Source organism: Eptatretus burgeri, chromosome 9, assembly GCF_056783735.1.
Source record: "Eptatretus burgeri isolate ZD-2024b chromosome 9, Ebu_testis_v1, whole genome shotgun sequence".
Taxonomy (NCBI): domain Eukaryota; kingdom Metazoa; phylum Chordata; class Myxini; order Myxiniformes; family Myxinidae; genus Eptatretus; species Eptatretus burgeri.
The window spans coordinates 59,351,391-59,368,122 of record NC_140969.1 but is presented as its reverse complement, the minus strand read 5'-3'; the positions used below and the strand labels follow the sequence as shown (position 1 = coordinate 59,368,122).

At 43.3% G+C, this 16,732-nt stretch overlaps 1 protein-coding gene across 2 annotated transcripts in view; it reads left to right on the top strand.

Annotated features, from left to right (window-relative positions):
• The window catches only part of LOC147020178 (laminin subunit alpha-5-like), a 189,715-nt gene that overhangs the window by 106,910 nt on the left and 66,073 nt on the right, over positions 1-16,732 (top strand). For both annotated transcript variants that reach the window (XM_085895279.1, XM_085895280.1), the window contains exons 44-49: positions 2,036-2,232; positions 4,035-4,135; positions 4,343-4,523; positions 5,915-6,058; positions 9,074-9,225; positions 13,271-13,381. In XM_085895279.1, the coding sequence (XP_085751405.1) occupies positions 2,036-2,232; positions 4,035-4,135; positions 4,343-4,523; positions 5,915-6,058; positions 9,074-9,225; positions 13,271-13,381 (886 nt within the window). The remainder of the gene's footprint in view (positions 1-2,035; positions 2,233-4,034; positions 4,136-4,342; positions 4,524-5,914; positions 6,059-9,073; positions 9,226-13,270; positions 13,382-16,732) is intronic.

Here is a 16,732-nt window from a genome sequence, read left to right as displayed (position 1 = left end):
TGCAGATCCTTCGAAAATACCTTGGGGTTCTTTGTGACCTCCTGGATTATTGCACGTCTTGCTCTTGAAGTAATTTTCATTGGATGAACGCTCCTGTAAAAAGTAACAATGGTGTTGAATTTTCTATATTTGCACACTATCTGCCTGACAGTGGATTGGTGGAGCCCAACATCTTAAGAAATGGTTGCGTAACCCTTTCCAGACCGATGAGCTTCGACAACTCTTTTCTGAGATTCTCAGAAATCTCTTTTGATCGGAGCATGACACGCTTCGACAAACATGTGCGGTGAAAACCGGACTCTGATGGTGATTAACAAAGCTTATGATTTTAATATCGGGCAGGGCCACCCGGGCCATGGCATAACCTCCCCCCTCTCCCCACCCCACGAGGGGAGGGTGGGAAGATGACGTACAATTTTCGCCTAGACATGTGCCACAGTGGAAGTGGTTTTCTGACCTCTGCTGCAGACGGGGGATTATTAGCCATGGTACAAAATATATTTGCCCCACCTTCCCCACGAGCAGGGAGTAGTAACAGTCTACGACCTTCTCCCCCCCCCACCCCCACCCCCACCCCAGGCTGCTCCTGATGTGAGCTGGTGTTACAAGTCCTACAAACTGTGAGGATAGGTCACGTCATAGCACGTTCATCTTTGAACTTTTGAGGTCCTAGGTTTGAACAATTGAACAAAGACCAGCAAAGCACACTTTCTGATTGGCATCGGAGAATAATTTTTCAGAAATGTTTTTGCCACTTATCCTTTCTGCAATTGTGTAAACATGATATCCAATGATATCATATGTAACAGTCTGCTGATTACACACCATCATATCCATAACAATAGTTCAAATTATCTTAAGTGATTACCAGTAAATGATCCCTAACGATAGATTAAATGTAACATTCTTGGTAAATAAGATAGCTTAGAGATGATGTAATTTAATTTGAGGCATCTAATCTTGGCTTGATTCCCAACCTGATTATAAACTGGTGCGTCATCCTTCATATGGATTGTTAAGGCAGCTCTCCCTTCTGCGAGTATTTTCTTGTAGAAATTAGAAATTCCATGATTTTGTTTTTTGAAAAGAGGAGGCCATTGTGTGCTGGAATTCTAGTCAAATTCTAAATTCCGGCTCTCGTTGAGCGCTGCTTCTGTGACACTGTGATCGAGTAGCAACCTTTCTACAGTCAACACCGAACCATGGAGAATATTCCTGACTCAGTATACTATGGTGGGTACCTTGGGTACCTCTCAGGGTGGTATCGGAATAACAACAGGAAAAAAAACAAGAAAATGTTGGATTAATACGACAAATTGTCAGGTGATAAATGTAAATGATTTGTTTTTTTCAATCTCGTACTTTTCTCATCAAATGTACATTAGAGTAATGTGTGGCAAGATGTGTCATCGCCGTCTCCCCCACACCTCACTTTCCACCCTCAATAACCTCCTTGGTCACAGTTGCATGTTCCGTATTCTGAACGTCCACTGAAAGGCCTTCTGGCTGCTATATAATATGAAATTTTGAATGAAAGATAAATGAGAAAAAGCTCCACATCTCGCCCCCCCCTTGACTGCCAGAGACATCCTGCCAAAACTTACTGTACTTTGAATTTGTCTGTTAAAAACAACAATACAAACTCTAAATATTATACTTGTGACCATCTATATTGAATTCAATAGGATAGGCAGATTGTAAAAAAGAAAAAAAATTGAGCTCGTATTGAGAAAGTCGAGTAATATACTCTACCTGTCCTTTGCCATTTTATTTTTGGTCTCTTCATCATCACACCTATTTATTAAATGTTTTTCAATGGCACGGTCATTGCAATTTGTCCTTCGGATCCTCTTTTATGAGTCATCCTGTCGTGTGTTATCGACATTCCGTATTGTGATTGCATATGGGGAGTGTTTCCAAAAATTCAAATATATTAACAGTCATGTGAAACCAAAAGAGAGAGAGAGCAAAAACATTTGTGCTTGCATTGTTTCCCATTTTGGATGGTAGTCCAGCCATACCTGTGTATTTGTAGGTGTGGTGCGGGGTATTTTGGTAACCCCATGGTTGTGGGAAGCCAATGTCATCCCTGCAAGTGCAACGGAAACTCTGCCGAGTGTGACCCCTTCACGGGGAGGTGTCTCAACTGCCGAGGTCACAGCGCCGGATTCCACTGCGATCATTGTGCAACTGGTTACTATGCAGATGCCATTGATCGCAAACATTGCAAAGGTGTGTTTGGCAATGAAACATAACCATTAACCAAAATCTAAGGGCCCTGTCACACCTTGACGTTTTAGCCAGCGTATGGCAACGTATCAAAATGTATGTAAAACGCTGGCGTACGCTGAACTATTGATGTTTTTTTTTCAGTTTTGGGCGTATTCATAACGAGTTAGACGTATGCATAACGTATTAGTAACGTACACAGAACGTTTCGATAACTTATAGATAACTTTTACCAACGAATGATTAGCGTGTTGTCGGCGTTCATAACCTGTGCCCAACGATAGTCTAACTTAAGCATAGCGTGGCAGCGTATCGCCGACGATCACGTGGCGTTGCCTATTAATAGGCTGCCGCTCACTGATTTAAAGGCCCTGTCACACCTTGACGATTTAGCCAGCGAATGCCGACGTATGAAAATTTGTCTAAAACGCTGGCACACTTCGAATACGTTATGGGTAAGTTTTGTATACGTTAAGACCACGCTGAAGCACGCTGGCATATGTCGTAGTATGCCGAGCTCGTTGACAAATTTTAAGCATGCTCAAAAATTTTCGAGGTATGCCAGCGTATGACTCGCACGTTCCGCGTACGATGGCTATAAGTTGTAGGCACGTTATGCGATCGTTGACACATGTCAACACACGTTACTTATAAGTTATTCATATGTCGAAGTAATGTTTAGCGTATCCGAAAATTATTTCTAACCTATGAGTAACGTGCTTTGAACCTATGAGTAACGTATCTCCAACGCATATTGACGTATGTAGACATAGTTGACGTCTTCCGGACGACCACAGAACTTACTGAACGTTTTTATAACTTACAGCTACCGTGTAATGGCATATTGGCAGCGTTTAGGGGAATTGGTATATAAAAATGGGCTTCGCAAGAGGAACCCGTCAGTGTTCCAGACTCCATGGTTTTTTTTTTTTTGGTTTTTTTTTCTTCGGTATGACGGAGATGTTGACACTTCAATTTCTAGTGCGGTTGTGATTTAAATCGTTGAGCGGCAGCCTATTATTTATATTATAACCGCACTGGAAATCGAAGTGTCAAAATCACCGTCATGCCAAAGAAATAAAAAACAACAAAAAAAAAACCATGGAGTCTGGAACACTGACGGGTTCCTCGTGTGAACCCCATTTTTATATACCAATTCCCCTAAACGCTGCCAATACGCCATTATACGGTAGCTGTAAGTTAGAAAAACGTTCAGTAAGTTCTGTCGTCGTCCAGAAGACGTCAAATACGTCAATATGCGTTGGAGATACGTTACTCATAGGTTAGAAATAAGTTTCAGGTCGCGAAACATTACCTCGATGTGTTTCGACTTATGAGTAACTTACAAGCAACGTGTATCGACGTGTGTCAACGATCGCATAACGTGCCTACAACTTATGGCCAGCGAATGCGGAACGTGCGAGTCATACGCTGGCATACGTCGAAATATTTTGAGCATGCTTAAAATTTGTCGACGAGCTCGGTGTACTACGACGTATGCCAGCGTGCTCTTAACGTATTCGAAGTGTGCCAGCGTTTTAGACAAATTTTTCATACGTCGGCATACGCTGGCTAAATCGTCAAGGTGTGACAGGGCCTTAACTTTGGACCTTGATATGTTGTATTTCTATCTATACTTTTGAGAGTAGGAAATATGAACAAATTCTATAAAATAGACACGGAGAAAGATTTTGGGAAAAACTTTATTCTCCAGTTTTGCTTTAACAAATATGTAAACGTGGACCTGAAATTCTTGTACAAAGTGCATGTTCTGCCTTAACTCTAAATTAAGCCTCTGTCAACAGTGTGTCCATGTAATAGTTGTGGTACAGCAAGCTGTCATCCAAAGACAGGCAGCTGCACTTGTCTACCAGGAGTAACAGGACAACTTTGCAACACCTGCAAGGTAATACCTGCAACATTCTTCAGTTTGACCTCCTCCTACTCTTCCTCTTGTAGTGACACAAAATTGAATTGCATTGCATTTTTACCTTTTCCATTCCTAATCGAGCTGGATGAAAGAATATTCCCTCCAAAACATGAAATATCTCGTCGTCTTTGCTCATCTTTGGATCTCACATAATATTTACTGGACCTCCTGTTACTTTCCCAGGAGGATCACTTTGGCTTTGGAGGTTGTAAAGGTTGCAAGCCTTGTGACTGTGCGGAGGCAGCATTGAACTCGTCCTGTGATTTATCCACTGGGCAGTGTGTCTGCGCTCCTGGAACCCATGGCCAACGTTGTGAACGATGCAAGAAAGGCTTCTGGAACTATGGCGTCAAGGGCTGTCTGCGTGAGTTCTTGAACAAGAAATAGGAAATTGTAGCTTAGCACTTGTGCATATTCATGGACTTCTTTCATATTCAGCACATTGGCTGAGGGAGGCTGTGGATGTGCCGCTGTGCTCAGTTAGGGCGATTAACTCACCTACTCTTTGCAAAGGAGACCGTGGGATCTTTAATGTCCATCACCTAATTTCAGCAGACAGGATGCCCAGTTTAACGTCAATCCGAGGGATGGCACACTCATTGATGAATCACCCTGCCTGTAAACATTGGGATGACCATTTACAGTTGGATCGGGATTTAAACCCAGCTGAAACTGCTTAGAGGCGAGTACGCATACCTCGAGGCCAGTGGTTCCCAAAAATTTTGTCCATGACCCAAAATTTGAAATCACATTTTCCTCACGACCCAAATGGTACTGGTGCCTCCCATAAAAAATTCTCGGAGAAAAAGATTTCGACGTGGAAAGCCCTCCTTAAAAACCGGGATTTTGAGGGGGGTTTTCAAGTTTGGGTCACAACCCTAGGTTTGAGCACCACTGCTCGAGGCCATCCTGCCAGCCCATTCATGAACTCACTCTTGTATTATTTTTTCCACACAATTATACAGGCCTACTGTTTATCCTGAATGTAATGATACAAAGGTGTTGCGGATTAAATGTTGTTTTCCCCTCCTATCTTGATATTGTTGCTTAACTATAATGACAGGAAGGGTCAGAGGTAACGCACTTGCCTTTGAAGCATCTACTCAGGGTTAGAGATCGCAGCTTATTGAAGCGGATGTTAAACTCCTTTGTCAACAATCATTGAAAGCCTGGCTTTTAATGATTGTTGCAGTGGCGTTAGCCTGTTATCATCTGGCAGCAACGAATAAATACATTGCGGGAAGGTACAACATTTGGCCCCTTTTTCCTGCACAAAGTCATGGCTTGTGGAGAGAAAAGATGACAGAATACGGAGGTGTATCATGCTGACAGTGTCACTGTTGGAGAGCAGGCAGGCACAGGATGAATAGAAAGGATGCTGTGGGAGTAGGGGCTCGGAGGACGGGAAAAGGTCATTGGGAATTTGTGAAGGTAGAAAATATCATGTGTGGGGATCCAAGGCAACATGTTTTTTTATAATCTTTTTTTTAACCTTCTTTGCTGTATTTATATATATTTTTTTATTTCCTGTCAAGATATTGATTCTTTATATAAAGTGTCAAATGAGGCATTGTTTTGATTGGAGTCGAATTCGTTTTGCAATGGTTTTCATGCCTTTATCGGTATTCCTGGCCCTTTATCTCCCGTGCTGATTTGGAGTTGTTGACATACAGCTTTGTCCTTTAGGATTGTCATTATTTGAATTCAGTAACAATGTTTCGTATAAGTTGCGATCTGACGTGAATCTCTTAACAGGATGCAACTGCCCATCTGACTGTTGTGATCCACTGACCGGAGCCTGCGGCTGTGCCCCGGGCTTGATGGGGGATCAGTGTGATCGATGCAATAAGCCAGGTCACATTCCCATGCTCAACCAAAATGGTCAGCTTTTGTGTGATGGTATGGTCACTTCTTTTATCGTTTCCTCTTCGGCTGTGTAGTTTAAATAGGATGTGTGAGTTGATTTGGTAACAGTGTTTCTGTTGTGCTGTCATTCTTAGAGGATAATCATAAGGTTTTTTTTTCGAATTGCTGGCCTTGAAGGCGTTGGATGTTGATGTTGGATGTGAATTGTAACAAACTCGACCCAAATCAACATTCTCTGTGTAAAAGCATTTGCCTGCAACACAAATTTCACCAACTACACAAAATACCACTTCAAGGTCTATATTATGACCACTTCCTGGTCAAACATGAGTGTTTCAACACATTGTTGGAACAAAATACAGTAGACTAGGCGCAAGTCGGCAGCGTATAACTCGTCACTTCGCCTAAGTCGGCAGCGTCAAAAAGTCCCGAATTTATCTCATGTTAAATCCCTATGAATAAAGGGTCATCCCTCTCTAAGTCGTCACTTCGTCTAAGTCGTCAGATGTCCGTTCCCGCGTAATGGAAACTCAAGTAAATTACCACTCCTAACTCGTCACACGAAACTGCTGCCTCGTGAGAAGCCCAATTTCATGGAATCGTGATGTTCGCTCATTGGTTTACACCGCCAGTGATAGGCTATTTATAACTGCGTACACGTTGATCGCACTGCAGGCAGGACAATGGCGACTAAACGTAAGCTTACAACTAAAACCTACCAAGAAAAATACGACATTATCCAGTTTTGCGAGGCAAACCCACTGATGAAGAAAACAGCCATAGCTGAGAAGTTGGACATCAAATGGCAGACATTGAACGATATCTTGAAGAATAAGGACAAGATATTTGTGTAAGTGGAGAAGATCGCGAGGCTGGTGGTAAGTGTGAAACGCGTGAAATGTGTGTCCTTTGAAGATGTCGATGACGCGCTCGTCATCTGGTTTTGGCAAATGTCGGCTCAGCCAAGTATTCGGTTGGATGGTGAAATGTTGCTGCTGAAGGCACGTAAATTCGCTGCGGACCTCGGGCATGATGATGCCGAGACCTTGCCGATGCACTGGATAGACAGATTCAAAGTTAGGTGGGGAATCAGCAAGGTCAAGAAGTGCGGCGAATCAGGCAGCGTGGATTCGGCAGTGGTGCACGACTGGAAGGATGGCAAATTGAAAGACATCTTGGAAAGGTATCAGCCTCGGGACGTGTACAATGCCGATGAGACTGGGCTTTTCTGGCAGATGCTGCCAGAAAAGTCTCTGGGGTTCGTTGGTCAATCCCATCATGGTGATAAGCAGGCGAAGATCCGTGTGACGTTGCTAGTTGGAGCGAACATGGATGGCACCGACAAGCTGCCTATGTACGCCATCGGGAAAAGTAAGAATCCCTGAGCCTTCATAAGTGTGAAGCACCTGCCTGTGGCCTACTCAGCGAATAAAAATGCGTGGATGACTTCTGCCCTGTTCGAACAATGGTTGGTGAAACTGAACCATCGTATGTCACTTGAAAAACGCAAAATTGCGTTCATAGTTGACAACTGCCGCGCTCACCCTGCATGTCAACTGGAGAACATAGAACTTGTATTCCTCCCACCTAATACTACTAGTCACACTCAACCAATGGATGGTGGCGTCATCAGAGACCTGAAACTTCACTACCGCCAGATCCTTGCCACACGTCGCCTGAATGCAGCAGATGAGGGAATCCCATTCAAATGGGATTTGCTGGATGCCCTGATAGCTGCCAAAACCGCATGGGGAAAGGTCTCCAATGTTACCATCGCAAACTGCTTTCGTTCGGTCGGGTTCGTCAATGCGGATCGCAGCGCCCATGAAGTTGATGAGGAGAGCGATGACGACCATGGAAACCAGTTCTGCAATGTCTGGGAAAGACTCGCTGAAATCTTTGGTTCAGACGCGATACCCTCATTGGAAAAATACATCAACATGGACGCTGAGTTACGCAGCACCCAACAAATGACTGATGCAGAAATTGTGGATTATGTGAAGAACGTCTCCGATGATACGGGTGACGTGGACGATGTGGATATTGTCGATCTCGAGGACTCGGGGGAGACATACATTCCAAACGCGCCTCCAACTATTTGGGAGGCATTCAGCGCCCTGGATGTGATGCACCGATACTGTCTTTCGGTGGAGGATTGCCCAGACAACATCATGGAATACAATGACCGGTTTGAGTCCTTTCTCATGCACCAGATGCCCAAGAGTTTGAGGCAGTCAAACATAACGGATTACTTCGCGAAGGAGTAAAGGATCGATCGAGCTTCGTGTTGAAGTCCGATCATGGTTTTATATTGGCTTGTTTTGTACATTACCGCACTCACTTACACATAGGCATTGAGTGGTAGTCATCACCACGATGACTGTGTGTCATGTAATTTGTCACCATACCATCACCGATGGTATACGAGTTGTCTTACAGTTGTTCATTATCTTTACTTTTAATAAACTGATTCATGAATTCCATCTTTGCTTGATCACTTTCCAACTCACAAATGAACCCCCACCTATGCCCCGAGGATTGTGTTTTCCTTTTGGTGCAATAGCCGGCTCTCACACATATGTGTCCAGGCCACGCGCGACTTCATCCTTCACCCACAGTCATCATGAATGTTCGCATACGCGTAAGTCATCACATTTCTAAGTCGTCACTTTTTTCTCGGTCCCGATGGTGACGACTTACGCCTAGTCTACTGTATATATATATATATATATATATATATATATATATATATATATATATATATATATATATATATATATATATATATATATATATATATATATATATATATATATATATATATATATATATATATATATATATAAAATGGGGCAGAGGCGTGTGGGGTTATATGTGCTCATGATCATCCATGTAGACATACTAAGGATGTATGATATATTGTTACGGAACTGGGATTCAGGGGTTACCACGAGAGGGCTCCTCGGACTCTCTCCATGACCTTTGACCCCATACCTCCAACCAATTTTATTTTGTGCTCTACAAATCTGTAATATGCTTGTTTTGCAGCATGTGATGGTTGTGTGAAAGACCTCCTTAGCAAATTGGAGAACAGCAGTAACATTGTATCTCAAACTGAAAGTGCTCTGCAGAAACTGAGTGTCGGATCATTTACGCAAACTCGCCTCAAGAACCTCAATCAGGAAGTGGCTAAAGCAAAGGTATGACAGCACTCGTATTATATCATTGTGAGCCTTGTTTTATTTTGCAAAAACATTTAAGCTGTTCATAATACAAAGACCCTTGGTTGCACTGACTGCAGTTTTATTATTTTCACCAAATTTCAAGCAGTTCTTGTAGTGATTGATGCCCTTTGGAGACTTGCATCTGTGGATTCAATGTCCATTGCCACTGAACATGGGTCCTTGTAACACTGGTTGTAGTTAATCATGCGAGTCCATTGAAATTTGAAAAAAAGTAATGCAAGTGCCACCATGTATTCCATGAGAGCTCCATTTATTCAGTGACACAATCCTTCCAAATCTTACAATCTCAGAATTTGAATAACCAAACAGGCAAAGGTTAAACCCTCAATCTGTATGTGTTATCTTGTATGGAAGTCATGTTTGCACAGACTCCATTTAATTCAAAATGAAGATGACCACCAAGTTGTATCGCTGCACAAAACACAAGCTCAGGTGTGACATGTTGACCACTGACGGGACTTAATCCGGGGCTGTGCAGGCATTGTGTGCCGGATGTTAATTTTCCTGTTAAAGAGGGATAGAAGGGAACATCATATGTGCCTGCAGCATTCAGATTGTGAGACCAAAGTCGTTTTCATCATCAATGAATGAAATCAACATAACGTTGATTGAGGTATACAAACCTCTGTGGGAAGCAAAAAGAAGCTTATGTTTCAGACATTAACTCTTCATCAGAGCATTAACCCTCTTTTTACTCTGATGAAGGGTTAATGCCCGAGATTGCAGATGCCTATTGCTTCACACACCGGTTATTATACTTGAATCAATGTTCTGTTCATTTCATCCAGTGTTGTACCGATCCTCCAACGCAGTTCGACACTAGCCTTCACGAGCAAAACTAGTTCTTCATTTTCATCATCACCTTACATGTGACATAGAGTGTGCTTAGGCAAGTGTGATTTGCAGATTGCTCTATGATGGCTTGATCTTTCATTGCAAATTTTACCGAATCTTTGGACTCTTCATTTTTCTATATACATTACAGTACTTTACATTTAACTAGCAAATAACCCATCCTTACAGACGGGTTAACTCCCCCACTTCTATGACATGCCCCCATATAATAGCACCCAATTTTTTTATTTTTATACTGCAGATGGGGTAATGTGCTTAAACCCATTACTGGAGGCCACAAGTCAAGTCACGTATATGGCAGGAAAGGAACTGTAGATGGACTTGCGATGCGTATAAATTATGTACATATGTATGTACTTTGTAGATGGTCGTTTATGAATTCAGTAATATAGTCCTTGGGGCTCCCATGAGCAAACACTCTCTGGTATTTTCAGGAATTATATACAAAAAGGACAGATACTGGCAGGCCACCGAGGGATATCAAAAGGGGCTTCGGTCATGTCCTCGGTCCCCACTCCCACCAGGCGATACACATTTACATAGAGAGAATTGGGGTCCTTCCCCCACCACCCCCGTCAGGATTAAGACCTTTTTTATTGCCTAAAACCTTCCCGTACACCCCACTCCCCCTCGTCCGCCGCCCCCACCCCCTCCGAGTAAAGCCACAGGTTTCCACCTTATTCCATCCAGCGGTTCAGGAGCGTACAAAGTCAAACAAACAAACGAGTTCAGACACTTCTTGCATTTATGACCAGAAATCTCAGTCTTCAAAGACCTCAGTGCCATACGGATGTCATCTCAGGTTGGAGGTGATGTGTCGGCATAATTTATGCACATGACGTCAGTATCATGTTGTGTCTCGGGTCAGTATTGCTCCCTTTGCGATATTATATATACAATATATATATATATATATATATATATATATATATATATATATATATATATATATATATATATAGATATCATCCATTGTTGTAGTTATGTTATGATGTCATATGTCATATGTCATAATTTCATTTTGACAAAATGATCATTATATTGTTGCGAATTCGCGCCCGCCGGCGTGCGAACGGCCACGTAACTCAAATCGCGACACGTCGCCCACCGGACGGACAATTCTGTCCTGACCCTCTCGGACTAACGCCGGGAACTAGTCACGGGTGGGCCTTTCGGCCTCACCACGATCGTGCCAATCGGCCCCCCGCGTGGGATAGGGTTGTTCGCCAAATTCGACCTACCTAAGTACCCACACGGAGGGTAGACCGGGCGATCGCACCTCGCCGCAGGTCGACTCCGGACATGGGCCACTTAAGCGACCCGTTCCGTACTATCGGGATAACCGAGCGGTGTTATCGTCGACCTCGACGGTTCCGATTAATTATCGGGCGTATTAAGCCCACTACCAACCCTTTACGTGAAGCAAGATGGAGATTCAATTAAAGAAAAGACGAAGCGAAATGGGAAAACAGTTCAACATGAGGCACATTTATTCCGCGGCACACGGAAAGCACACATATACAATTACAACAATTATGCACCAAAAGCAGATGTTACAAAAGAAACACAACAATGCAGATCTACTACCGACTACGCGAGCACACGGCAACACTTACACAGTTTTACTTTACAGACGGCGCCAACAACACACGTTTACACAGAAGCAAAAGAAAAGGGCCACCCTCAAAGACAAGGGGGCAGACGGGCCTGTGGGCCGTGAGACCGGGTGGATCCTACCCGTGTCTTGTGATGAGCCGCAAATGTGGCGGCGGTGCCCCGACTCCACGCTCCTTCGCGGGTTTCGTTGGCACTGCTTGGAATGGGGTGGGAACGGGGCCCCCTTTTCGCACTATCTCAGCGCGGGGGGGGGAAAGGGGGGGAATTGTTGATGCTCTGGGGAAAGAGGATAGCTGGCTTGCTTGGGTCCCGCGACGAGCGACTCCACTGCGACCTCGTCGCCGACCGCCATCTTCCTTGCCTCGGACCCGAGGTATCCGGTCCCCTCCGCAATTCTCCTCAGCCGACTGCAGCAAATCACCTCGACCGCACTCCAGGCTCCAGGCTTCCTCTCTCTGCAGCTCCCCGACAGACTCCGAACCCCGACAGACTGCCACTCTCCAGACCTGACTTGACTGCCTCGACCTTCCTGACTCCAACTCACTGCCTCCAACTCTCTCGACCAAAAACTCTCAACTCTTCTCCAACTCGCCTTGCCGATAAACTGACTGAATTCGCCCTGCGCTCAGCGCTTTATAGTGGTGTAGGAGAACCCATATGCAAATTTCTGGATCAGAACGAGCTTGGGGTGGAGCCATGCTCGCCCATTGGACGGAGAAAAAGGGGCGTGAGCCTCCCCTGATCCTCGAATTTGCATATATCGATTCTACTCCTGACGCGTCTGGAGGCGGGGCCAAACCGCCCCGTGCTTGCTGATTGGACGGATCAGAAGTGGGCGTGTATCATTCCTGATCCGACTTCTCCTTGGAAAGGCCGCTATTTGCACCCGCGGCTCGGCGCGCGTCCCACACGAGGCCAGGACAGCCTGACGCTCGGTGCCCACAAGCGGTGCGGGAATGGCCGCAGAAGGAGAGGCGAAGGTGGTGGAGGGTTTAAAGTGCTGGTCCATGGCCATGGCGACGTTTGGAATGGCGGTGATGCGATGTTTGCGGGAGCGAGTTGTGAAGGTAAAGGTCGTGGCTGTTGGCGTTGTTGTTGTTGTGAAGCGGCGTTGTGGTTGGTGGTTGTTGTGTGACGGCGGTTGAGACGTGGTTGGTTCAAAATAAAGATAGAACAGAAAAACGGCTATCTTAAAGGGTCGCAGCCCGAATGAATCACATTTATTCCCTCTAAACAACGGGTTTGGGGCTAACTACGCATGTACTTACAGAGATATCTCACCTACGGGACCTGAATGGTGGTTTGCGAATTTCCTCAACAATATACATGTACACACGTACACACACACACACACACACACACACACACACACACACACACACACACACACACACACACACACACACACACACACACACACACACACACACACACACACACACAGTAATAACTTGTAGTAATGTCAAACCTTGTTTTAACTCCAACAAGTGTTGTGTATCAGGCATTCTGCTCTTTCTCTTACTCACAGATACAGCTTGGGGAGTATACAGCACTGGTTAAAAAAGAGCGCAAGGATGTGGACCTGGTGGATAACCACATTAAAGACTTGCACATGGACATGTCCTCCCTGGAGGATAAGGTAATTATTTCATGAGCCTTTATATCTGTATTTTAAAAACACCATTTGCTTTATCACAAAGTCATAGCAAATGGCATTTGTGCTTATCAAATGCAATCATTCCTTGTGAATAGAAAATTAAAATCAAACCTCTTACAAACATGTATGATTGATTACGAGAAACCATTTGGACTTCCTCCCTATGCCTTACAAATCTCATCCTAATTGCATTCACAAAGACATAGCTTGCTTGCATAACTCATTGAAATTGTTGAACTCATCATTAACGTTCACACCTGGTGTATCATCAGTATAAGCAGAATGATTATTGTTATGGACATTGTATCTTCCTTACACCAACCAATCCACCCAGCATTGGTGAAGAGCATTTACACTCCCTATCATCAGTGCACATTCGTTGATACCTGCAAATCCCTGATCAACTTAGCCGATCTACAACTCACAAGATAATGTCTCAACCACGTACATCCATCCACATGTGGTGGACATGGTACCATAAAGCCAACTGTTTTTTTTAAATCGTTTTTCAGCCACTGTGGCTAATTTATATTTCAAAAGAGTGTGTTTTGATCACCGCGGTTTATATTGTGCAATTCATCGTCGAAAACCAAATTTGCAGAAACACTTCAGAAAAAGTGTTGATCTGAAGGTAAATGTTGAGTGAAAAACATTGTGTACATCAAACAAAAAAATAATATTGCAGGTGTGTTTATTACCTCTTAACTCTCAAAGGACATTCCTTTCCCAGCGACCACAACAAAGCCCTCCAAAGCCAACTCATTATTGATCCAATTGCATACCAACGTTGCTGACCGTAAAGGCCAATTACAGCTCTGTCTGTTTGGGTTGAAGTTTCGTGAAAATTTATGAACGCACGAATTTGTGAAAAATTGTATTTTAATTTTGTGAAAATTTTTGCAATTTTGTGAACAAGTCTTGTTAAAATTCGTGTTCCATTTTGCATGCTCATTAAACTGGGACCGTTTGGTGAGCCATCACAGTGAGGAGGTTTCACGTCCAAGTCGAAGATAAATATTTACAATCACATGACATCTGCTATTTATATTATTCATCGATAAAATGTATGTTCTTAAAACACTTGACTTTTTCTTTTTTTAACATACCATTGCTGAAAATTTGTGTAATTTTCATTTCCTTACAACTTGTCAACCTAGAAGTGATTACCAATGAGGACAAGGTCACTGTCAATTGTTTACTCTCCAAAATGGATATATTTATTAATTATATATGAACATGCCGTTTGGGATTTTAGAGGATCTGCTGATGAGTTCATTTATATTGGCAAACAGGAGAATCGTCGCACTTTATTACATCCGCCACCGAAGTTGGGCGGAGGTTATGTTTTCACCCCTGTCTGTCCGTCTGTTTGTCTGTGAACAGGATATCTCAAAAAGTCGTTAACGGATTCTGACGAAATTTGGTGGACAGGTTTGGTGTATGACGAGGAAGAATTCATTCCATTTTGGTGAAGATCCGAATTTGGATCTGGATATGAGGATATTTTAAATTTCATAAGTGATTCTTCACCTTTGAGAGATGGGGCCAAAATGATATATAGCACAATATCTCAAAAGTTATGGACTAGTTATGACAAAACTTGGTAGTTGAGATGGTGAGGTGACAAAAACAAGCCGATTCGATTTGGGTTCAGGTCCGGATTCGGATATGACCTCTCATTGGGATATGAAACATAAAATGTTCAGCCTGGCAGAGGTATGCACTCGATCAAGTGTTGTTCTAGTTACCTCTGCCATCAAATGTGGGCAGAGATTGTTTTCACCCCTGTTTGTCTGTCTGTGAACAGGATATCTCAAAAAGCTGTAGACGAATTTGGATGAAATTTGGTGGAGAGGTTGGGTATGTGACAAGGACGAAGTGGTTAAATTTTGGTGAAGATCCAGATCCAGATCCTAGAATTTTTTAAAGTGTTCCTTCACCATTGAGATGGGACTAAAAATGATATATAGCATGTTGTCTCAAAAAGTTAGGACAGATCCACACAAAATTTGGTGGAGAGGTTGGGTGTGTGACAAGGACGTTTTGATTTGATTTTGGTGAAGATCAGAAACTGAATCCAGATAGGATAATTATTTAATTTTTTTAAGTGATTCTTCACCATTGAGATGGGGCCAATAATGATATTTACATACTTCAGAAAGTTGTGGATGAGTTGGGTAGGTGACAAGAACAAGCCGATTCGATTTTTGGTTCAGGACCGGATTCAGATCCGGCCTATCAGTTAGATACAGAACATAAATTGTTCAGCCTGGTGGAGGTATGCACCCTACCGAATGTCGTTCTAGTTGATATTGTAATGATTATTCTTTGCTTTGGAAAAGTTAAGCTCACTGGATGCCCCCACATTCGCCCCTCTGTTGGTGCATTTTTAGCATCTGTATAATCATATGAGATCCCTTGAAGGAACCTCACGGCAGGAGGAAGTCATTAGGCCTTTCGGAGCTTGCACAATAGCTACTTTTTGATGCTGTAACCTCTATAAAATGCTGAACATCAAGCAAGGAAGCAGCATGTATATTTGTCTTTGGTATGACTCAGCTGGGGTCAGGTTCGAACTGCCGACCTCCCAGACTCGGACACTTTAACCATTAAGCTACCGAATTGGGTACGTTGTTGCAAATGGCAATACATCTTCCATTTTCAGAAATACAGCATGTTTGTATAAAAAAAACAAAAAAAAACATAAATCATCCTCGTATTTCGTACTTGAAAATCTCAGTTTCTGATTGCATCCTGAAAATACTTTTTCAACCTTCTCCATCACCATTTTTTGCCATTGCCTATTCAGTGCTGTATCTTTCGTCTTTAATAGACACAATTAATCCCACATTCTTTTGCGGTTGGCCGAGGGAAGCTTGGTACAAGTCTTTTACGAACTGGGTCCTCAAGCCTCATCTGGCAGGAATTTGGAATTTGGCCATGGAGCCAGTAATGGCTTGCCTACTCTTTGTGTAGGACACCTTGGGATCCTTAACATCAACCAACTAATGTCGGTAGATGGGACGCTCAGTTTAACATCCATCTGAGAGATGACACACACATTGAGAAATAACCCTGCCTGCAAAACACCGGGATGACAGTTTATAGCTGGGGTGAGATTCAAACCCAGGCTAGACAGCTTTGAGGTGAGTGTGTGTACCTCGAGGCCATCCTGCTAGCCCCTATACAGTACTGTATGTTACCTGTAATTTTGGTGAAACCGAAACTGAACAACACGAGTTGCAGTTTTCTTGTGGGGATACAAAATGTATTCTTCTGGCTGGTTAAGATATAAAATAACAAACCAACTCGCTATTTTGAAATGCTTTGCAT